Consider the following 24,507-nt stretch of genomic DNA (forward strand, 5'->3'; position numbering starts at 1 on the left):
CTAAGAGCCCCACTGTAGAAACTAAGTCACTTGTGGAACTATGGCTGCTGCCCAGCCAGGAAGCTGCTGCCTCTATGGCTTGATGCTTCTGTTAATGAAGAGTGTAAGCTGACTGTCTCCTGCCTGGAATTGGGCAGAAGCCCAGTTAACTCAGGGTTGAAATCAAATCCCCCAATAAATGTGTGCAATTGGTAGAATCCAAGTCTCCTCTTAAACTATAGCTGCCAGGGAGTCTGGGAAATGTAGTTTGCAGCTCTCTAGCCCCTATAGTACAGGAAGGCCCAACAAAAGAAGTTGAAATTGATACTGAGATTGTCCAATCATAGGGTTCACCGCTGGAAACTTGGAAACTTATATGGTCCAGACTCCTTACTTTCCGAGTAAGAAAGGAAAAGCCCAGAAAATTTTCATTGAATTCTTTGCAGTTAGCCAAAGCTCTATCCATGGGCTCTAAGTTTCTATCTTGGGATAGAATTTTCTGAGGTGATAGAAAAATTCTATCTCAAGTTTTTATTGAATTCCTCACCGTCATTAGTGGCAGAGCCCAACCCAAGAATCTTTATTTTAGCATTTTTGTGCATTGTGGGACAACTACACCATCCGATATGACAGCCATGGTCAACATGTAGCTTTGGCACTTCAGCCTTTATTGAATCTGATGTTAAGGAATCTGAACTTGTTCCTCGTGGAGATACAAGTTGAACTATAAGGTGCATTTCTTCTCCCCCTTTCCAACATCAGTCCCAGATCATGGACCTGTCCTGCCCTGACCTGTACTGAGGAGAGTATAACGCAAGTTTCACTTTTAAAAATCTCAATGTGGGTACCTTAGAGGCCAGGTGACCACAGACAGTTTATATGTCTTTGAGCCTTGGTTTTATCTTCTGGCTTATAAGGAGGTATTCCCTTCATCATCTCTGCCTTTGAGGTTCTGTATTCTGCCTTGTTAGGGAAGTTGTGATGTCTCAGCCTACATGTTAAATGGAGGGAAATCTGAATTCAAAAGAAGTTGGGAAAATATGCTAGCTTAGCATGCTGTGAGCATTCAAGCATAGGCAACATGTCAGTGGAAATCTTGTCCAAATGGCCACTGGAAGGTAGTCTGGAACTCCGAGTATCTTTCCACAGTAAATAGGACCATTGATTTTTTTTTTTTTTTTTTTTTAATGGTACTGAGAATAGAACCCAGGGCCTTATGCATGCTAGGCAAGTACTGTACCACTGAGCCACATCCCCAGTCCTAGGACCATTAATTTAATAAACTGGTCTAGTGGAAAAATCATAATGGAAAATGGAATTGTTCCCCCGTTTTGTTGGTTTTTCTTTAGAAGTTTGACAGGTGAGTGATCTTAGCCCGCTTTGAAGTTGGTCATAGAGCCAGGTGAGATCCCTGCTTCCCTGGGTGCTCCTGACATTTTCCGCAGCCCTGATACAATAATCATTTTGGTTTTGCTGCAGAAGCCTGTTCTTTTTAGAAGGACTTGAGGGGAATTTTGTTTGTTTTTTAAAACAAAAACTGAGTTGGGTTTGGTGGCGTACCCTGTAATCCCAGAGGCTTGGGAGGCTGAGGCAGGAAGATCCGGAGTTCAAAGCCTGCCTCAGCAAAAATGAGGCATAAGCAACTCAGTGAGACCCTGTCTCTTAAAAAAATACAAAATAGGGGGCTGGGGATGTGGCTCAAGCGGTAGCATGCTCGCCTGGCATGCGTGCGGCCCGGCCAAAAAATGAAAAATAAATATTAAAATTCTCTCTCTCTCTCCTCTCTCTCCTCTCTCTCTCTCTAAAAAAAATGTGTTCCTTCCTTTCTCTCTTCTCTACTTTATTCCTTTCTCATTAAAAAAAGAAAAAAAATACAAAATAGGGTTTGGGATGTGGCTCAGTGGTCAAGTGCCCCTGAGTTCAATCCCTGGTACCAATAAATGAATAAATGAATGAATGAATACATGCATACACACAGAGCTCTTGCAGAGAAAGGACTATGAGTAGAAGAATAAGACAAGCCAAAAACTTGGAAAATTGGGCTGGGGATGTGGCTCAAGCGGTAGCGTGCTCGCCTGGCATGCGTGCGACCCGGGTTCGATCCTCAGCACCACATACCAACAAAGATGTTGTGTCCGCCAAGAACTAAAAAATAAATATAAAAAAAACAAACTTGGAAAATTACTTATTTGCTCTTCATCTTTCTTGCCCTGAATTAATTTCCAGACTGATGTCATTTCCCATCCTCTAGGGTAATTTCCCCACTTCATTAATAAGACTTTACAAAGTGATAATTTTGGATTCAGGGTGAGACTATTAGGCTTTTTCAGAAAGTAGCATGATGTAAATACCACCCTTGGCAGGTCTGGAACAGTATCCTATAATTAAATGCATTAATAATTTCTGTATCAAAACACATGAATGTTGACACTACACAGAATAAAGTCTGTGCATATTTTCACATCAGCTCGGGTCAGATTTCACTGCCCAGGGAGATAGAAAAGAAATGTTAGTTTTCAGAGCTTTTGGGATTACAGCTTTGTGGATGAAGGACTGGGGGGGTTGTAGCTCACACTGAAGATTAGTTCTCTTGTTCTAAAGCTGCAGAGAGAAAAATTCAAAAGCACACTGAGAAACTAAAGATTTTGACCAATTACCTTTTATTTAGGATCGCAGATTTTTGGAGCTGGTTTAACTGCAATAGGTCTTAACAAGTGCCAAGTCTTTTTAAAGTAGCTTATCTTCCTTAATTCCTTAATTTATTTCCAAGAGGCAAATATCATGATTCATATTTTACAAGTGATGAAATTAAAGTTTAGAGGTTATGTAACTCACCTATATCCCTCAGACTGTAAGCTGTGGAGAAGGAATTGAGCTTAGAAAGTTGGAAAACAAACCCTACTGTTAGCTCCTGATACTGCTAAAGAGATCACATAGGACCATTTAATATTTTTACATATAGGGAAGCTATGACCCAGGGATATTAAATGACATTTCACATCACACAAATAACCAGGGCTAGGTTTTCATCCGATTCCTCAGCATTTCTTGTATCTATTCCACAATCATAACCAATATGACCAAAATGTGACTTAGGTCTCAGTTTATATCTCAGATGTAATTTGGTATAGTATTTGTAGAGTGGAGTAATAAGGGAAGACTGGTAAACTCTCCTTTGAACTTTTAGGAGGTAGAGTGTTTGGTACAGACTTGTGTAAACATAATAAAAGTGCCCAGTGAGCAAATATGTGACCTGGGGAGGGAAGAATTGGTCCTCTGGCTCAAGTGATGCCCTTCCAGGAATCAGAAAATGTTTTGTGTCATGCATCCCATCCTGGGAGAGAACTCCAGAAATGTGGTAGATCTGGGCTGGGGGTGCAGCTTAGTGGTAGAGAATGAGCTTAGCATGTACAAGGCTGTGGCTTCCATCCCCAGCACCAAAATGAATACAGTAAGTAATCAAATAAATAAATAAATATTTATGAAATGTGACAGATTTGGTATTCTGGAAAGAATATGATACATTTATTACTGTTCCAGTTTACCCAGTCTTGATACACAAGTAACCCCAAATTTGGTAACTAAAAATAATCTATATTGGGTCTTCTACTTGCAAAGGCTCAGCTGGGCAGTAATTTACCTGGGAATTTATCTTATGATTGCAGCTAGACGGCACCTGGGGCCGGAGTCTTCCAGGGCCTTCCCTACACTAGATATCCAAGAGGGCTCACTCAGAGGATTGGCAATTGATATGAACTGCCCCTGCCTCCAGTCTTTTCCTAGTTGCCTTGATTGAGTGGGTCTACCATCATTTTTTAATAAGTACCTTCTGATGGACATATAAGTAGTTTTCAGGCTATTATTATCACAGACCAAATTTCAAGGCACAAGATGTGAAATACACTTTTTGGAATAAATTTTTTATTTAGGAATTTATATTGCAAATATCCCTTCCTTTCTGAGAAGTGAAATAGTTTGGCAGGCCTGCTGATAGTCTGGCAGAAGCTTACTTCATCAACCATAATATTTTACCACTTAACTAACCTTGCATTTTCTTTGAACACGTCTCTCTCTAGGCTTTCAATATAATTTGTTAACATCTGGTGGCTGTGTTGGTCATAAGGGTGGCATGCAGTGCTTTGTGAATGGTAGGGTGTACCTCCCAGTGAATTCCCTAAAGGAGTCTCAGTGGTGGCTGTTTTCAATGCCAGGAAGTAGGGTTTACAAAAAGTTGGAGAAATGGGAAAATAACCTCTGCTGCAGGATACTTGGAGAATTTCAACGTCCGCTGTAGGAGAACCACAGGAAAGCTGGGCATGGTGGTGCACATCTGTAATCTTAACTGCTCAGGAGGCTGAGGCTAAAGGATCACAAGTTGAAATCCAGCCTGGGCAATTTAGTGAGACCCTGCCTCAAAATAAAATAAAAAGAACAAAGGTGTAGCTTAGTGGTAGAACACTTCTTGATTCAGTCCCTATACTAGAGGGATTTAAAAAAAAAAAGGAGAAAAAGAGAAAAGTATTGGCTGGGTACGTAGCTTGGTGGTAGAGTACTTGCCTAGCATGCAAGGGGACTTGAGTTTGATCCCTAGCAACACAAGGGGAAGAAAATAAAAGGAATTTATCAAAAAGATTAAGGTAAATAAAAAGTAAACAAGTGTTCAGGTTTTAATTGTGGTTGACAAGACATTCAAAAGACAGTTCAGCTCTAGGAGCTTCATATAGTGGCATATGCCTATGATCCCAGTGACTCAGTGAGGCAGGAGGATCACAAGTTCAAGGTTAGCCTTGGCCACCCGGAAGAACTTCAGCAACACCTTCACTCAAAATGAAAAGGGCTGGAGATGTAAAGATCAGTGGTAAAGCACCCCTAGATTCAATGTAGGTACAAATGTTTTTAAAAAAAGACAGCCCTGGAGTTTTACAGACTTTATATTGGAATTGTGAGGGAGGGTGAGTTGTCTCTATTCTTTTTCATTAGCCCCTCACTATCTCTCACTTTACCTTTACCTTATGTGGATGAGACCGTCAGAAGCTCAAAGTACTTGTGGAACATGTTTCCTCTCTGAGAAATCCCTTGAAGGGAGGTAGTGATCTGGATGGGAATTGCCAGACAAGGAGACGACCATGTCCTGGTGCCAGGAAAACCTTGGTCATGGCTGGGTCTTCCTCAGGCCAGAGTCAGCCCCTTCCTCTCGGGGAGAGGCAGGACAGAGGCAGGGCAGCAGCACTTCCCTGTGTGCCAATAGAGGGTCCAAGATGGCCAACCAGTTGGGTCATCCAACTTGACCCCTGTGACTATCCTTTGCCTTCCAGGGGTGCCCTCCTATATATATCTCTCAGCTCCATTAGGGTCGCCCAGGTAGATCCCTGAGGGGATCCTACCTCTCTCCATTACTGTTACTTTCTCCATTAAATACTTTCCAGGTTCTGGCTGCCCCCACTGAACCGCACATAGTCCCTTGTTTCCCACTCTCCTCTCCCCGAACACTCTTTGCCATTTACCTGTGTTCCTCCTCATCGCTGCATGGCCGAGGGGCCCTCTTTCTCTGGAAGCATCTTCCCCAGGACTCCGCATCTGGAGTTGGTGCTTGCCCCAGATGCCTCTGGCCTGTCAGATCTCAGTTGCCTGTTGACTTCTCTGCTTCCCGCTGGACAGTGGCAATGAGCCGTCTTGTTTCAGATCAATACTGACTGAGCACAGGGCTTGTTTCAGACCGACCATTTCAGTGTTAACTGAGAAAAATTAAACTCCAAGCAAATGAGAAAGAACTGAAGGGCCAGGGTGTAGCTCAGTGGTAGAGCACTTGCCTGGCTTGTGTGAGGCCCTGGGTTCAATTCCCATAACCACCAAAAAAAAAAAAAGAGGAGGAGGCAAACTAGAAAACCCTGTTCTGGGGTCTCATGCCTCCCTCCAGACTTCCTGCATCCTGCCATCTGTTCCCAGCTGCCTGTCAACACTCACTGACTGCACCTGCCCAGGGCTAGCCTTGGGGCGCTGGGAAGGGAGGAGGGAGGTAGGAATGTGAGTGGACACTAGTGACTGTCCTCAAGGCCTTGAGTTGAGGAGACCGTGTGAACTCTAAAGGAACCCGTGTGCCTAATGAAACCTCTGGAATGAAGTGGAATGGAGTACAGCCAGCCCTCTCTGTCGGCAGTTTCTACATTTGTGGATTCAATCAACTGCCTATTAAAAATATTTTTTAAAAAATCTTTGTCTGTAGTGAATTATGTATAGACTTGTGGGGGCGGAGTGTGTGTGTGCGCGCGCGCACTGTTGGGTTTGAACCCAGGGCTTTGTGCATGTGAAGCAAACACTCTACCAACTGAGCTATATTCCCAGCCCTAGACCTTTTTTTCTTGCCAATGTCACCTAAACGATATATCTAACAACTATTCATATAGCATTTACATCGTATTAGATATTATAAGTAATTTAGAGATGGTTTAAGTTATATAGGAGGTTGTACATTGGTTATGTGTAAAAACTACACCATTTTGTATAAGGGACCTGAGCATTTACAAATTTTGGTATCTGCAGAGAGTCCTGGCACCAATCCCCAAAGGATGCCAAAGGAGGACTACTGAACTCAGGGCTAGAGTTCTAGTCTAGCCTCGCTTTTTTCTTTTTCTTTTCTAAGTGTTAAGGAGTGAATCCATGGCCTTGCATATGCTAGGCAAACACTCTACAACTGAGCTACCCACTTTTCAAGTGCCATAAATACCATCTACAGGAGCAACTCTTGGGCACTGGCTAGAAATGCAGTACCTCAGACTCTACTGGATTTCCTGAACCAGAGTCTGCATTTTAACAATCTCCCTGGAATTCCCTTGAATGTGGGTACCCTCTGAGAGGCACTAGTTTAAGGGGGATAGTGAAGAACAGTTTGGACATGGGCAGCCATATTTGGAGAAGGTGGTATCAGCCAGGGAGCAGTTGAGCCAGGTCTTCGAGGAGGCAATGCCTCCTCTAAGATGATGAGAGGAAGATATTTGAAGCTAGTGTGGAGCCAGGAAAGGACCAGCTCTTCCTGCTAATGATGATTAAATAAAGATAGGCTTTTCTTTGCAATGGGATATATCTGTGCCAAAGATCAATCCCAGTCCTCACACATGCTAAACAAGCACCCTTCCACTGAGCTACACTCCTAGTCTATTTCCTGACTTATGAAATGTGGAGCCTAGTCCTTACCAGCTCCATGTTACAGAGAATGGGGAGTGATGCCCTTAGGGGAACAGAATTTCAGTAGAGCAATGAATCCATTTTCTAAAGCATCTGATCTGGTAACTTTTGAATCTATCAGATCTGCATTTTTTCATTATATAGCTAGAGATTCAGTTTCCTTCCTAGAGGCAGCAAATGCAGTTGAAAAGCCTCTGCAATTCCAATGGAGGTTGAATTTGGTGATTTTAATTTTACACATAATGAAGCTGTGAGGTCTTGACTAAATCACTTCCCCAAGTGATCATTTTGTTTGAACTTGATTTTGTAGATTAGAAACTGGACACAGCTCAGCTAAGCAGTATATACTGGATAGCATTAGCGGGGGTCACTCACTGAGCTGGTGGCAGCCCTGGGTTAAGTGAGAAGATCCAAGGAGGCTTTATCCATATCTGGCACTGTGTTATGGCCTCTGGCTCTCCACATGGCTAGCTTGGGCTTCCTCAGAAGATAGTGGCCTTGAACTTCTTAGAAGGCCTCTGGCTTCCCAGAGGGCAGCAGTGGAAGCTGCAAAATCCCTTAAGAACTGGAGCTGACACATTATTACTGCACTCTGTTGGTCCCAGTGGTCATAAGCCCTACCCAGATTCATGTCTTAATGGATGGAGCACAAAGAGGTACAAGGAGGAAATAATCGGTTGAGTTATCTACAACAGGAGCCAGATTCCTTTCTTCTGCTTCTCCATCCTTAGCCCTTACTTTCACCTCATGATCCAAAGTGGCTGTTGGGTCTTTAACCAGCTGGAGCCACTCTTTCCCCCTTAAGGAAATTTCTATTTAATCAGCCAGCTGGTCACGTGGTCACATCTTGTTGTAAGGCTGTTGTAAGACAGCATGCAGAGCTAGAAACCAGAGGTCTCTTCTAAGAGAGAAGGGGAAAATGAGCATCAGAAGGATCTGCCAGTTACTGTTTCTCCTTCTCCAAAACCAAGCCCCCTTGGAAGTTGTAGGGGGAAGAAGCCACCACTACCAGGCAAACCTAGAGACACAGGGAGGCAGGTCCCCCAAGTCATTTCCCTGGACACTCATGACCTCTCTCTGCTCCCAGTACACCACAGGCACGTGCAATGATTCAGTGATTCACAGCTGTGACCTGTGTGGCAAAGGCTTCCGCCTGCAGCGCATGCTCAACCGTCACCTCAAGTGCCACAACCAGGTAAAGAGACACCTGTGCACCTTCTGTGGCAAGGGCTTCAACGACACCTTTGACCTGAAGAGGCATGTCCGCACACACACAGGTAAGGCTGGGGCCGTGTGCTTTGCTATTAAGTCTATGTTTTGGGGCCAAGAGTTCCTGTACCTTTCCCTTCTAAGAACCAACTCAGAAGTGTGGAGCAGGGTCCTATTTCTGGAAAGGTCACGTAGACTGAGTATTTGGTGCCAGCCCATCTGGGTTCGTTTCCTGACTCTACTCCCTGCCAGCATGCCAAGCAAACTGCCTCCTGTGGCCTGTTTTTGCCCCTATAAAATGGGGATAATGATATAAGTGCTGGTGAGTCTCAAAGCAAAGGATTCTGAGAATTATGATGCATGAAACAAATGCTGGGGGATATTGTAATTCAGCCCTGACTGGTCCTGACTTCTGGAATGTGATTCTGTGGTCTTACTATAAGTACTTTATTCCTCTTTCTTGAGAAGTAAGCCTGCCTTGGTATTTAGCTTTGTGTTCCTCCTAAGAGATCAAAAGAAGAAAAGGCTCAGCTCACTTAGAATTGACCTGAGCCTCCTATGTGAGCTTGGTCGATAAGCATCTTCCATTTGGCCCTCCTGTTTCCTGACTTTTTCTCCCCCCCCTCTTCAGAGCTGGGGATGGAACCCAGTGCCTCACCCATGTGAGGCAAGTGCCCTACCACTGAGCTACACCCCCGGTCTATTTCCTGACTTATGAAATGTGGAGCCGAGTCCTTACCAGCTCCATGTTACAGAGAATGGGGAGGGATGCCCTTTGGCCTCACTCCCAGCCCTTCTGATGGGTCATAAGCCTCATTAGTTTTATCTTAGGGACATCTGGCCTCTAGGCTTCTCCACTAGGTGTGGCCCATAGTCCACACCTTTGCCCAGTGATCCCTTGAGGAGAATTTTAAGGATGCCATTTCCTTGGTAAAAAATTTCCAACTTCTGGCAGAAGGAAATCCAGACTCCTCATTTCTTGTTGGATGAGCTTCATGTAAAGTCCTTCACAATCTGGGTCCCTGTTGTCAAATCCCTATTCTATTCCAGCCTAACCCTCCCCTCATCTATCCCATCTCCTCCTCTCCGAACCTCCCTCAGGTCATCCCATCCCATCCCAACCCATTTCCATAATTCCTATTCCATCTCATTTGAACCCATCTCATCTCAACCCCTTCAGCCCCATCTAGGTTGCCACCTACCCTTCTAACAACCTCATAGAATTTACTCCGTGTAGTGACCCTGATCACTCAAGTCCTTTCAGAATTTAGAGTTTTCCCTGGCATTTTGGTTAAGTTAGGAGAAACCCCACTCTACCCTCCAGATGGACTCCCCAGCTCCTCACTCACTCATAATGCTGTTCTTAAGCCCTCTGTATTCCATTTTTCTTTCATAGTTTTTATCATATGTTATTGTTCTTAGGGTACTGGACATGAGCTGCCTCCCTGGCAGGGGAAGAGTGTTTCCCAATTTAGTGAACTGGCATATGAAAAGATACCCTTTTAATTTTTTCATTTAAAATATTTTTCTTTTTCTTTTGTTACTGGGATTGAACCCAGGGGCACTTCACCATTAAACTACATCCCTAGCCCTTTTTTTTTTTTTTTTGTTATTTTGAGAGAGGGTCTCACTAGGTTGTTGAGGGTCTTGTTAAGTTTCAGAGACTGGCCTCAAACTTGTGATCCTCTTGCCTCAGTTTTCTGAGTGCTGAGATTATAGGCATGAGTCCCTGTGCCCAGCTATAATGTTTTTCTAAAGTGAACTTTTCGTTGAAAAAATGTAACATATATCTAGAAAAGTACACAAATCACAAGTGTCTAGATTAATGAATTTAGGAGTTTTTACAAAGTGAATATGCTCATGCACCTGGCATCCAAGATAGGAATCAGAATATTTCCTGCCTCCTCCAGGTCATTACCTCCTTGCCTCCAAGGGCAGCCACTATCATAACTTCTAACAGCATAATTGACTTGCCTATTTTGGAACTTAATATAATGGACTCCTATAGAGTATACTCTTTTTTAAAAAAATATTTTTTAATTGTAGTTGGACACATCACCTTTATTTTATTTATTTTTACATAGTGCTGAGGATTGAACCCAGGGCCTCACATGTGCTAGGCAAGCGCTCTACCGCTGAGCCACAACCCCAGCCCCATAGTGTATACTCTTTGAGTTTGTTTGGCTATAGTCTTCTTTTTTTAATCTCTAAGATATCATCTTTTTCTTCTTCTTCTTCCTCCTCCTCCTCCTTCTCTTTTTCCTCCTTCTATGTCTTCTCCTCTTCCTCATCCTCCTTCTTTTTTATCCTAGTGAATCAGTAAAGTCTAACTTTTGAAAGGCCAGGCTAGTCATTAGGGGGACAAAGTGCTTATGGAGTGGTGGGGTCCTATAAGTGATGATCTGGCAGAGTAGTGTAGGATCCTGGAGAGGGCAAAGGGTTACAGAGTAGCTGCAAATCTGGGCCTGGGGGCAGCTGGCCCCAGGGGCAGGAGGAAATCAGGAACTACTTATTAGGTCAATTGTCATTTCTGCTAGGAAAGTTTCTTAGCTTCTTCATCCCTATCTGAGGATACCCCTGAGGACCTGGCCTGTTGATTCTGCTCCTCACCTGGTAGATTCTATAGTCACTCCTCTACCCATGCTCTCTAGGGCTCAGGGAACATGGAGGGCTACTGATACCTTCACTTGTGATGAACATTGAAAAAATAAAATAAAAAAAGTTGGGGATGTAGCTCAGTGGTAGGGCACTTATTTAACACAGTGAGGCCCTGGGATCAATCTCCAGTACTATGATTAAAACAAAAACCAAGAGCTGGGTGATGTAGTACAAGCTTGTAATCCCAGCAGTGAAGCCCTAAACAACTCACAGAGACCCCATCTCTAAGTAAAATATAATAAAGGGCTGAGGATGTGGCTCGGTAGTTAAGCGTCCCTGAGTTCAATCCTTGGTACCAAAAAATAAAATAAAATAATAACAAAAACTCATGTCTATGTTAGCTGACCATGAGCCTGTCTACATCACTTATCCTTTCATTTTAGCTTTTCTTTCTCTTTTTCTTATTTTCCATTTTGGTACTGGGGATTGAAGATACATCTGTAATCATCAGCAACTCATGAGGCTGACGCAGGAGGATTGCAAGCTTAAGGCCACCCTTCGCAACTTAGTGAGACCTTTTCTCAAAATGAAAAAGGCTGGGGATGTAGGTCAGTAGTAAAGCTAGTGGTTTCAACCCCCCCCCCAAAAAAAGCAAGTGCTTAGTAGATTTTAATTATTGTTAGTAATATTGTTAATTATTATTAGTAGTAAAAGTTTCAGCAATTGACAGGTTTCCTGAGAACCCAAGATGTGGCAGGCCCTCTGTGCACACTCAGCTCTGTAATTAGGAGGGCTCAGCCAACAGTGAGAAATACCCCAGACATCCTCCTGTCATACAAGTGAAGTATCAGAGGTGCCAGTAAGAAGAAAAAGTGGCCACATGTCACTGAAGCATCCTGGCAGGTGTATTTTTCCTGATGGCATACCAGGAAGGCCTCTCAGAGGAGGGGGCCTTTAGGCTGATCTTGAAGGATAGTGAGATTTCCATGGAATGTATGGAAGGAATGGGAAGGCACTGCAAATAGAAGTGTCTTGGTTTGAATTACCCCAGAAGAGTACCCCAACACAAGGATTTGGATATACACAGTTTATTTAGGAGGTAATCCCAGGATGCATGGTGCGGGAATGGGGAGGGGAGATAGGGAGAAGACAGCTAATATGAGTGCATTAATAATGAGCAGGTTACCACTGAGAGCAACTGGGGAACAGTCCCACTAGGGACCCTCTGAGGAACCACATAGAATGTACAGGTGCTGGGTGCTGTGGTATTTGCCTGTAATCCCAGGGACTCCAGAGACTGAGACAGGAGGATTGCAAATCTGAGTCCAGCCTGGGCAATTTAATGAAACCCTGTCTCAAAATAAAGGACTAGGGATGCGAATGTGCCCCAGGTCACTCCAGGAGTAGGAAAGCTGGGATATTGTTCTGTCTACCTCCATTCCACTTTGTTTAGGGGTCCATCCTGGGACCTTCAATGCCCAGGCAGTACTCCCGCGCCCAGCCCTTTGCAAGCCTATTGTGTTTCCTGGGGAACTAGCTGCAGGTAGAAAGGTGCTGGAACCATCCGAGATGCCCTGGTGGTCTGCCGCGTTAACCTGTATAGGGTGTTGACAGTGTCTTCATCAGGGAGGTAGAAGAATTAGCAGGTGAGGTGGTGGCTCATCGGTGACTGGAAGACTCCTTCAGATGGCAGAGAGCTACACATGATCCCTGTCCTGCATACCAGGTCTGCAACGTTGATCCCATTATCTCAAACAACTCCAAGGAGCCATTACTATTTTTTATTAGCCCCATTTTACAGATGAGGGAACCAGGCTTGGAGAGCTCACATGATCCATATGTGGTAGAGTTGGGAACCAAGACAGTCTGGTCCTGAAGTTCAAGGTCATTTATCTTCTATAGGATCCCTGTCTCCCTCATTGTATCCCAGGGCCTTCTGGTTTTCTTCTTGAGGCAGGAGTCTCACCAGCCTGCCCCATTGCAGATTCTAGAAGCTTGATTAATTCTGAAGGAAGGTGAGATAAAGGGAAATTCAGAGCTGGCATGAACTGTGCACTCCAGGATAGTAGTTAGGAGGTTCTAGAGAAGCCTGTGAGTGTATGTGTTCAGTGTGCCAAGATGCCCTCTTCCACGAAAGGGACAGCAGGAAAGGGGGAGGCCTGTAACCCCCTGGTTCCCAGCTTCTGTTCTTCAAAGGTGAAATTTCTAGTGACTTTCGTGTAGTGCTGAAAATCACAAAAGTTAGTACATAAATACACTTTCCAGCTGATGCTTTTGTAAAGGTCTTCTTCACCCAGTTTGTCCATTGGGGAAAGGCCTAGGCAATGTCTAGCCATGGAGAATGTGGAGCTGTGTTAGCCAGGACAGCAGCCACTGTCTGCATGTGACTACTGAGCCCCTGCATGGAGCTGAGCTGCATTGAGACATGGTTTAAGCATAAAACAAACACTGGATTTTGAAGACTTGCTGAAACCAAAAAAAAAAAAGGTGTGTAGGGGGTAAAATCTCAAATTTTTTAAAGGCTTTGTGGTGATATTTTTAAATACATTTTTACAAAATTTTTTTTAGTTTTAGACAGACACAATGCCTTTATTTTATTTATAAATAAATAAAATACTGAGCTACAGTCCCAGCCCTTTTAATACATTTTGAAAGTTGTAGATGGACACAATATGTTTATTTTATTTATTTATTTTATGTGGTGCTGGGGATTAAACCCAGTGCCTCACATGTACAAGGCAAGTACTCCACCACTGAGCCACAACCCCATCCCCAAATCTCAATTTTTAATGTTGCTTTCACGTTGGAATGATAATATTTTGGATATATTGAATCAAAATATATTGTTAAACTGGGTGAGGTGGTCAATGCCTGTTTATCCTAGTGACTTGAGAGGCTGAGGCAGGAGGATGGCAAGTTTGAGGCCAGCCTTAGCAGTTTAGTGAGACCCTATCTCAAAATTAAAAACAAAACAAAACAAACAAACAAAACCACTACCAATAAAAACAAAAACAAAATATATCATTAAAACTATTTCTTTCAATTGGTTTTGATGAGGCTGCTGGAAAAATTTAAATTATAAAGTGGCCTGCATTTTAATTTCTATGGGAAAGCATTAAGATAATTGTTAACCATTTAAAAAAATGTTAATTTTCACTCTTAAAGTGGTCAACCCCATAGCATTATGGAAACGACTTGGACCAGTTCTCCTGGCCACCACCCCTTTTGGTACTAAGAATTGAACCCAGAGGTGCTTTACCACTGAGCTACATCCTCAGCCTTTTTAACTTTTTTTTTTTTTTTTTTTTTTTTTTTTTTTAATTTTAAGACAGGATCTTGCTAAGTTACTTAGGGTTAGGGTCTTGCTGAGTTGCTCAGACTGGCCTCCAATTTGTGATCCTTAGAACAGGGCAACTAGGGAATGACTCAAAACACACAGGGAACTTCTTGGAAAAGATCCAGGGAAACCAGAGCCTGAAAACATCTTATATTAATATTCAGACAGATGAAAGAAAAGATTAGGTCTCCTTTTTGGATTATGACTTCATCAAGAAAAGAGTGAATGGGGGTGGGGTGGAGAATGAGTGTGATCAGGGAGGGGTGTGAGTTAAATGACATCTGATTGAAGATGGGAGAAGAGAAACCAATTGCTACAGAAAAAGCTCTGGTAACATTTTGTTAAAATATATCAGCAAATGAATGGCTGTTTTTAATCCAAATTGTCATAGGTCTTGTTCCTGGATGCAGCTTCTTTTCAAATGAATTATGAAGGGAAAGCTCTTGGAAGGAACTTGTCAAGGACTGAGGGAAGTGAATTGGGTGGGAGAAAGGGGCTGGGAAGAGGTGTGGTCAGAGTCTAGTGTCAGTCCCATCCCAGGGGGTGCTCTGGAGTATGAGTGATACCCTGGAATTGTTCTGTCTGCAGGAAACCTTCTGTGCCCTTTTCAGTCAGACATGGCAGATGGTCAAATCTCCCTGAGCTTCTGGGAGGTCAGTTCCCTTGGAGAATTGATTAGCCAAGAGCAATTAGCTGCCAGAACACACTGCAGATGATGATGTGCACTGGCCCAGAAAGGGGGTCTGGAGAGGGAACCAGCATCACCTACAACACACATCATAGGGGAAAAAATGGCTCTGTTCCAGAGGAGTGGACATGATTGCTGAGGCCAGAAACCATGGCTATCCACCCACCCCAAGTCAAAATAGAGAAAGGGCATATAAACATCAAAGAGATGATTGTATATGCGGTTCACAGCCTGTGAAAGTCATCATGGATTTTTTTTTTTTTAAATAGAATATTCTTTGGATTTATTTGTTTTAGGTTGAACCACCTGGGATACTTCCTAAGTAGGGCTATCTGTTGATGTAATTGATTTGCTTTTGGTAGAGGGGAGATCTGTATTTTAGAGTAAAAAATAATAACTGAACACTAGCATATGCTGGACTTTGCCCTTTGTGTCCACATTCTTGCTACTCAAAGTGTAGAACCTGGGAACATGTTGGAAGCGCAGACTCACCCTGAGTTGCCTCAGTGTATCAGCCTCACCATTTTAGGATAGCGTTTTTTATGCTAGGCAAGGTGGTTCATGCCCATCAATGAGGAGGTTGGGGCAGGAGGATTGAAAGTTCAAGGCCAGTCTTGGCAACCTAGCAAGTCCCTGTCTTAAAATAAGAAGTGCTGGGCGAACTGGGATTGTGGCTTAGTGGTAGAGCAATTGCCTAGCATGGATGAGGCACTGGGTTCAATCCTTAGCACCACATAAAGATAAATAAATAAAGGTGTTGTGTCCGTCTACAACTAAAAAATATTAAAAAAAAAAAAAAAAAAAGTGGGGCTGGGGGTGTGGCTCAAGCGGTAGTGCGCTCGCCTGGCATGCGTGCGGCCCGGGTTCGATCCTCAGCACCACATACAAAAAGATGTTGTGTCCGCCGAAAACTAAAAAATAAATATTAAAAAAAAAAAAAAGTGCTGGGGATGTAGAGCACTTACTTAGCACTTTCATGAGGCCTTGGGTTCAGTTCTAGTACTGCAAAACAAATAAATAAATAAAGCTGTAGAGAAGAAAGTCATCGTCCACAATAGAAAGTGGGGTTCCTGGCTCAGTCTTGGTGGGGAGATGGGGCCCAGGGAGATAATAAATTCATATTGGTTAATATACTCACAACTCCAGCTAGAATAAAGGAGGCCATTTAAAGCACATGCCATTTCTGTGGAAGCTTGTGAATTCCATAGAGAAGCTGAAGAATTCTGATTTGAGGTCAGGGGGTGGGGAAGGGGGCCTTAGCCAAAGCTGCAGTGAGGCTCCACCCCAGGGGACAGGACAGGAGCCCTCTTGCCTTATCTTCCATCAGGGGCTACATTGAAAGGGATGAGAAGGCAAACAAATGCCATCTTGATTAAAGAAGAGAAAACAATGGTGTCTTTGTTGGGAGCTGTTGGGAAGGATTGACTGGATTGGGAAAAATGCAGATTGGGAGAAGTTTGGAGCAGGGCAACCAGGGGAAAAAGAATCAAGTATACTCGCTATAGCGGCAAGAGGGCTATCTTGTGGAATTGCCTCATCCACTTAGCAAACTGTCTCTCCCTGCTGTCTTACTCTTTTTTATTTGAACTTATATTTTTAGCTAAAAAAAAAAAAAAAAATATATATATATATATATATATATATATTCATATGAGGAATTAAGAGGGAAAAAAAGAGTAAACCTCTTTCTACTGGCCCAAGCCCAGTTGCACTAATCAAAGCACGTGGTCATTTAATTATTTTCCAGAAGTTTTTTAATGCACATTGCCTTTTTATGTTATATATATGTATGAAAATATAGATAGATAGATAGATAGATAGATAGATATGAGCTTCCCGTATATCTGCATAGTAAGCATATCTTTTCTCTTTTTATTAGTTGTTGGAGTTTTATTTATTTATTTTTTTTTTGGTACTGGGGATTGAACCCAGGTGCACTAAGTTGCTGAGGCTGGCTTTGATCCTCCTGCCTTAGCCTCCTAAGTTACTGGGATTACAGTATGAGCCACCACACTCTTTGGAGCATTTCTTAATATGAAATCATGGCAAAGTTTCCAACATGGAGACACAGTCCTTTTCTAGTTCCGCAGTGGACACTTGTTTCCATGTTCAGGTTCGTTTTTAATTTCAGGCAATAATGCCATGAGTGAATGAATGTTCTCATATATCCTTTGTCTACTTGTGGAAGTCTTTCTGTAGTATAATTTCCCTCAAGTGGAACTGCTGGGCCAAAGGGTAAGGATATTATGATTTTTTTTTTATAGGCTTTACTAAATTTCCTTCCCAGAAGACTGCCCTCAGTGTCTGCTCCCACAAGGAGGCCTATAAAAACTTCTTGTTGAAGTTCATGTTTGGATCAAGTTCAAAAAGGGACACATGAGCTATAGCAAGGAACACAAGCAGAAAATTCCAGTAGCAGAGAATTTTCTTGAGGATCTGTGCTATGAAGCTTAATTTGATGTTAGGAATAAAAAACTTGAAAAGGAAGCCACCTTCCCCCCACACACACACTTTTTTATGTAGTGCTGGGTATTGAACCCAGGGCAACTCTACCACTGAGCTCCATCCCTAGCCCTTTTTATTTTGAGACAGGTTCCTGCTAAGTTGCTGAGGCTGGCCTCGAACTGGTGAGCCTCCTGCCTTAGCTTCCTGAGTCACTGGTATTAACAGGCATGCACTATCACACCTGACCTGAGAAACCCTGTTGTTTTTTTTAATATTTTATGTGGTGCTGGAGATTGAACCCAGTGCCTCATGCATGCTAGACAAGTGCTCTACCACTGAGCCACAACCCCAGCCTGAGAAACTCTGTTTTCATAATGAACAAAGAATATTTGGGGGGGGGGAGGGAGAGAGGTAATACAGGCCTGTGGTACAGCATTCCCAAGGGCAGAAAGTAAGAGAAATCTTTGCACCAGCCATCTAGTGACCATGTTTAAAATTATTTTTAAAAATTATTTTGAAAATATTTTAAAAACAGACATTTTTGTTGTGAAACAAATAATACATACAAAAGTGCCCATGGATAGAAAATTTTGACAGTGTAAAAAGAAATATGTATATAGGCACCAGACAGCTTGTGGATGGGGCGTGTTTGCATGATGTCAAGAGGGATTGTGAGCACTGACCTTGTATCTTGTTGAGTCCTTAGTCTTGCATCTTGTTGAGTCCTTAGTCTTGCCAGGTGCTTTGCGTGTGATGTCGCAGTTAACCCTCAGAGCAGCCATCCATGGGAGTGTGAGTGTTATTCCCACTTTACAGGCCAGGCAACTGAGCCTTGGAGGGGTTAAGCAGTCTCACCATGGACCCAGTTAATGAGTGGCAGATGTGTGAAGCCTGGCTTTTCATTGGCCTTGGACTTTGGTACTCACGTAGGTGTCAGTAGGTTAATGATATCTGGCATGGATGATGCATTTCAGTTCCTAGTTCCGCACTTTAGATGTGGAGAAGATTAGCCTTTGCTCCACAGCACTAAGATGGGTGAAGATTCAGTGTTGGGGGCAGGGCTTGGCCTCAGTTCCCCTTGTCCAGGGCTCCTGTCTGTCCACCACCTTCATCCCCTGAATGCATGGCGTGGGGAGAGCTTGTTCCCAGGCCCAGAAACAGATACCAGGGAGCTTTGGTGTTGACCAATGTCTGTCTGTCTAGGGGTGGGAGTGTGGGGGGGTGTGAGGTTTACAAGTCAGAAACACCCTAACTAGAGCTTCCAGAACTCATGTTTGTGTCTGTGAGTCACCCAACTTCCAAACCAGGCTCAAATCCCACCCCCACCCCCAGTGGAGATGCAACAGTCATCTCCATTCTCCATGGTCCATGTGGTACCAGACTCTGAATTCTATCCTTTGCTATTTGGCCTTTCTGGGTACTCTGCAAATAGAAGACAGAGAAGATGTATTGAATGAAGAGGAAAAGGAGACATGGCCTTAGGCACACTGGGCTTAGGTAGAGGTACCACTGCCTTCTCCCAGAGACAGATCACCCTCTGGGTAGGAACTTCCAGTACCATGGGAAACATCCATTTCTGGGCATCTAGAAGTTTCTTGATCCACGTTGAAGCCTGATGTCAGTGTGTTTTCCTCTGTTTTTAGTCTGGACATTTTAAAACAGCAGCAGATCATTTCCCATAACTACAGAAAAAGGCAACTGGTCTCTAGGTAAATTTGTTTTGATGACCTGTAGGTTTGAAATTAGGTTTGCAGTTTGACCAGCCAGGGATGGTGGGAGCCAGCTCCCAGCTGCCATACCAGCCCCAAAAGACCCTTTAATACACAAAGTTTGCATCACAGTGCAAAAATGAAAGATAAAGTAGGTATATTCTTTAGGAAAGACATCAATAGCCCTTACTTTGTAAAAACTTGTCCCAAAGATGTGACCTCTCTTTTCCAAGGTTAGTAGGGTTCATTCAGTTTTTCATTTAAACACTATTCACTGAGCCAGGTGTGGTAGCACACGCCTGTAATCCCAGCAGCTCAGGAGGCTGAGGCAGGAGGATCGTGAGTTCAAAGCCAGCCTCAGCAACTTAGCAAGGAGCTGAGCAACTCAGTGAGACCCTGCCTCTAAATAAAATACAAAAAAGGTCTGGGGATGTGGCTCAGTGATTATACGTCCCTGAGTTCAATCTCCAGTACCAAAATAAAAATAAAAACGATTTACTGAGTACCCATTATGTGCTAAGCACTGAAGATTATAAAGGGAGCTTCTTTGGCAGCTTTCTAGAATGTGTAGAATATAATAAAGGCCTGCATTTTACCTGATTAGCTGGAATAACATCTTACCAGGACATTGCTCCAACACATTTTTCTTATGTGGGTGTTGTAGGAAATTGTGCTTCTGGATGTAGACTGGAAGAAATATGGAAACGATTTGATTTTTTTGAAGTAGTGGGATGGAGTGGAGGAGAAATCCTTTTTTTTTTTTTCCATTTTGAACTTGTCATCTGTGTAGTTAAACAAAAATAATAATAATGAACAGAAGTGGCTAAGTGGCTCTTTTTTTTTTTTTTTTTTTTATCCAGAATTTAACTTGAGGTGCTTAACCATTGAGCCATTCCCCTTTTTTTGTATTTTATTTAGAGATAGTGTCTTGCTGAGTTGCTTAGGACCTCACTAAGTTGCTGGGGCTGCCTTTGAACTGACAATTCTCCTACCTCAGCCTCCTGAGCTGCTGAGATTACAGGTGTGCAACACTGTGCCTGCTCTAAGTGGCTCTCTTGATCCCCACTCCATGAACTGTCTTATTATCACCTGGGAACTTATTAAATAGAAATTGTCAGCTCCGCCCCCAGAATCAGAAATTCCAGGCTGGGATATGGGAATCTTTTTGCTTTTCTTTGTTTCTTTTCTTTGTTTCTTTCTTTCTTTCTTTTTTTTTTTTTTTTCATACTGAAGATTGAACCAGGATACTTTACCACTGAGCTACACCCCAGCCTGCCTGCCCCTCCTTCCTTCCTTCCTTCCCTCCCTCCCTCCCTCCCTTCCTTCCTTCCTTCCTTCCTTCCTTCCTTTCTTTCTTTTTATTTTGAGACAGGGTCTCATTAAGTTACTAAGGCTGCCTTCAACTTCTGATCCTCTTGCCTCAGCCTGGGGACTAAAGGCATGTGCCACAGGAATCTATACTTAGTCTAATGCTCTATCAAGTTTGAGAATGTCTGCTTTTAGATTCCTATTCAGTAGGTCTAGTTTATACTGTGTTCTTTGTTGCCATACCAAAATATCTTAGGCTGGGTATTTAGTATACTATTAAAGAGGTTTAATTGGCTTAGGATTTTGGTGGCTAAAAGGTCCAGCATCATTCTGCTTTATCACAACATGGTATAAAAGCAGAAAGGGAACTGGCCACATGGACAAGGGCCAAGTGTAGGAGGTGGTCTCCCTTTATAGCAATCTACTCTTGGGAGAACTAATCCATTCCTGTGAGAGCCACATTAATCCCTTCAAGAGGATGGAGCCCCCAAGATGTGATTACCTTCTACCAGGCCCCTCAACTTAAGTTTCTACCATCTCCAATACCACCATATTTAAGGACTAATCTTCCAGCTCATGCACCTATGAGGCACATACTCAGAGCACATCCAAGCCACAAGAGGATTTGAGATTCTGTATTCCCACATGTTCCCAGCTGATGTGGTCACAGTTGGTCCATGGACCACCCATGAGTTATTAGGTTGTACAAAGCACTGTAATGTGATGAGAGGGTTTGGGTTGGAGTAGTAGTTCCTCAGTCTTCATGTTTTTGTTTTTGTTTTTTAAAGAGAGAAGAGAGAGAGATTTTTTAATATTTATTTTTCAGTTTTCGGCGGACACAACATCTTTATTTTATTTGTATGTGGTGCTGAGGATCAAACCCAGAGCCCCGCACATGCCAGGCGAGCGCACCACATCCCCAGCCCAGTCTTCATAGTTTTTAAAATAAGAGATTTGGATACAGCTATACAGTGAGACACCATGGTACTGTTAAAAGGATTGAGATTAATGTAAGCACCAATGTGGAAAAATCAGCAGGAATATTGTTAAGTGGGGAAAAATTATTTTTTCCTTTGTGGTACTAGGAATGGAAGCCAGGGGCACCCTGCCATTGAGCTACATCCCTATCCCTTTTTATTTTTTTATTTTTAGACAGGCTCTAAGTTGCCCAGGCTGGCCTTAAACTTGGGATCCTCCTTTCTCAGCCTCCTAAATTGTTGGGATTATGGGCATGTGCCACTGTGGTAGGCAACTGCTTTTATTTAAATGTAAAAGTTAAAATACAGTTTCCTAGCCCCCACACCTAGTTTCTAGGGTCAAGGCAAGCCCAGAAATCTTTACGGACCTTGGGGGATTCCTCCAGGTGGCAGCCCTCCTGTCTCCTAGGCTCCAAGATGGTTCCAGGGCCATGGCAGCAGCTCCTTCCTGCTTCATGTAGCGCTAGTACCATATTCACCTCTCCAGGCTATCATGCTTCCCATCCCTCTTATAGCCACGATCATTCCCTCTAGAGCCTAAATTGGATCTTACTCTGATTTGGGTATTTTTTTTTTTTTTAATGGACGTTCTGAGGACCAAACCCAGGGTCTTGTGCATACCAGGCAGGTGCGCCATGACTGAGCTATACCCCTGGCCTGCTATGGTTATCACTTAATTTCATTTATGTGGTTGCAATGTTTGAACAGTATGGGTGTGTGCACTACACTGCCTACTACATTGCCCAGCACCATTGGACCCTGGCTGCCCACTCCAGAGACTGGCGTGGTAATTCACCCTGCCCTGGCTCCTTCCCTTCCCTGTTTCGCTTCTTCAATACCCAATTGGTGCTTCCCAGAATGGCCTCTCAAACTACTTGGACTGAAATATTTGATTCAGTGTGTGTTTCCAAGAAAACCCAAACTACATAAAAGAAAACCAAAGCTGGATATGGTGGCAGTTTGGGAGGCTGAGACAGGAGGATCGCAATATGAGGTCTGCCTGGGTAACTTAGCAGGCCCTTAGAACTAGAAGTGAGACCCTGTCTCAAAACGAAAATAAAAAAGGCTGGGGATGTAGCTCAGTGGTAAAGCACCCCTGGATTAAATCTCCAGTGCTCCCTGCCCTTACCCCACCTACCCCCCCAAAAAAAAAAGCAAAGAAAGAAAAGAAAAAACAAAGTTGACTTTGCCTACTGTAAAATGAAAACATTAAGGCATACATACATGTGGGAAAAACAAGAATCCCTCCCGGAGGAAGGTGTCAGTTTTGCTCTGTTGGCATTTTTGTGTCAGGTTTGCTTGTGTGGATGCTAGGATCTTTTGCAGATGGTTTTGTGTTTTGCTTTAATCATTTTTCTCATGTTACCATAAATCTTGGTCTTGGTGATTTTTAGTGGTTTCATAATTGAGAGGCTCTGGATTGGCTGTGACCTAACAATGATGTGTCTGTCCCTCCTCTTTGCAGGCATCCGCCCCTACAAATGTGACATCTGCAACAAAGCCTTCACCCAGCGCTGCTCCCTGGAGTCCCACCTGAAGAAAATCCACGGGGTACAGCAGCAGTACGCCTACAAGCAACGTCGGGACAAACTCTACGTCTGTGAGGATTGTGGCTACACAGGCCCCACGCAGGAGGACCTGTACCTCCACGTGAACAGTGCCCACCCGGGCAGCACGTTTCTCAAAAAGACATCCAAAAAGTTGGCAGCCCTTTTGCAGAGCAAGCTGATGTCCGCACACCAGGAAAATACCCTCCTGAGTGAGGAAGAGGAGAAGAAATGAGGAGGATGAGGAAGGGAAAGAGAAATGCTAGTGCCGCCATGTTTATTGGGACTTTTGGTTTGGAGGCTGTCATACCCTCCCTCATCCAACTGGCTTTTTTTTTTTTTTTTTTCAGTACTGGGGATTTAACCCAGCTGCTCTTTATCCCTGAGCTACACCCTCATCCCTTTTTATTTTATTTTAAGATTGTGATGCAGCCAAGTTGCCCAGGTTGGACTTGAACTTGGGATCCTCCTGCCTCAGACTCCTGAGTCTCTGGGATTATAGGCGAGCACCATGATGCTCAACTTCCACTGGCTCTTTTTAATTGCAAGTGTTGAGTTCACCTCTCGGTCTTTTCCAGACATCAACAGTAGGATCTGTTCCAAGGTTGTCAATTATCATGTGGCATCAGGCCCTGTCCCTTGTGTCCAGTTGAATAGTCACATTCATCAGAGTCACGGCCGAGATCACCGTGTAGAACTTTTTTTTTTTTTTTTTTAATTTCACACATGGAGGGAGGGGTGTTCCTTGAGAGACCATCATTTTATGGTGCCTTGAAATGCTATTTAAGCAAGGAAAATGAATTTTATTATTCTGAAAGAGTTTACAGAAATTATTTTAATAAATGAAACATTCATGTGAAAGTTCTCTTTCCAAACAAAATAGAGTGTTGACATATAATTCTGTGTTTAGGGTTTATTGTGTAACGTTGGACTCCAGGTAATTTTGTGGGGAGGTTGATGGTCTCATAGGTTTGAGGAAGCAAATTTTCATTTATTTATTTAGTTTTTTGTACTGGTAATTAAGCCTAGGGCTGCTTTACTACCGAGCTACATCTCTAGTCCTTTTTTTTTTTTTTTTTAATCAGGAATTGAACCTAGGGGCACTTAACCACTGAGCCACATCCCTTTTTTTTATTTTGATACAGTGTTTCACTAAGTTGCATAGGGCCTTGCTAAGTTGCCAAGGCTGGCTTTGAACTTTCAATTCTCTTGTTTCAGCCTCCTGAGCACTTGGATTCCAGGAATGCACCACAGCACCCGGCTTCTCAGTTTTTTTTCTTGACTTTATTTTATTCTGGGACAGGGACTCACTAAGTTGCTTAAGGTCTCACTAAATTGCTGAGGCTGGCCTTGAACTTGAAGCCTCCTGCCTTGACCTCCCAAGTCTCTGGGATTATAATAATGTACCACTGCACCTGGCAAGGAAGCCAGTTTTGATGTTTGGGAAGAACAAATGGTTGGTCGAAAGCCTTGAGCAACAAGTTGGTGGGCAGACATACCTGGAATGGGAATACCAGGGAACTCATCC

The 24,507-nt window shown here is 43.3% G+C and overlaps 1 protein-coding gene across 1 annotated transcript in view; it reads left to right on the plus strand.

Moving 5' to 3' along the window:
• Positions 1–23,214, plus strand: part of Ovol2 (ovo like zinc finger 2) — a 30,864-nt gene extending 7,650 nt beyond the window's left edge. The window contains exons 3-4 of the mRNA XM_026400720.2: positions 8,249–8,438; positions 22,898–23,214. Coding sequence (XP_026256505.1) covers positions 8,249–8,438; positions 22,898–23,214 — 507 coding nt within the window. The remainder of the gene's footprint in view (positions 1–8,248; positions 8,439–22,897) is intronic.
• The last annotated feature ends 1,293 nt before the right edge of the window (positions 23,215–24,507 follow it).

The sequence above is a fragment of the Urocitellus parryii genome, chromosome 6, assembly GCF_045843805.1.
Source record: "Urocitellus parryii isolate mUroPar1 chromosome 6, mUroPar1.hap1, whole genome shotgun sequence".
NCBI lineage: Eukaryota > Metazoa > Chordata > Mammalia > Rodentia > Sciuridae > Urocitellus > Urocitellus parryii.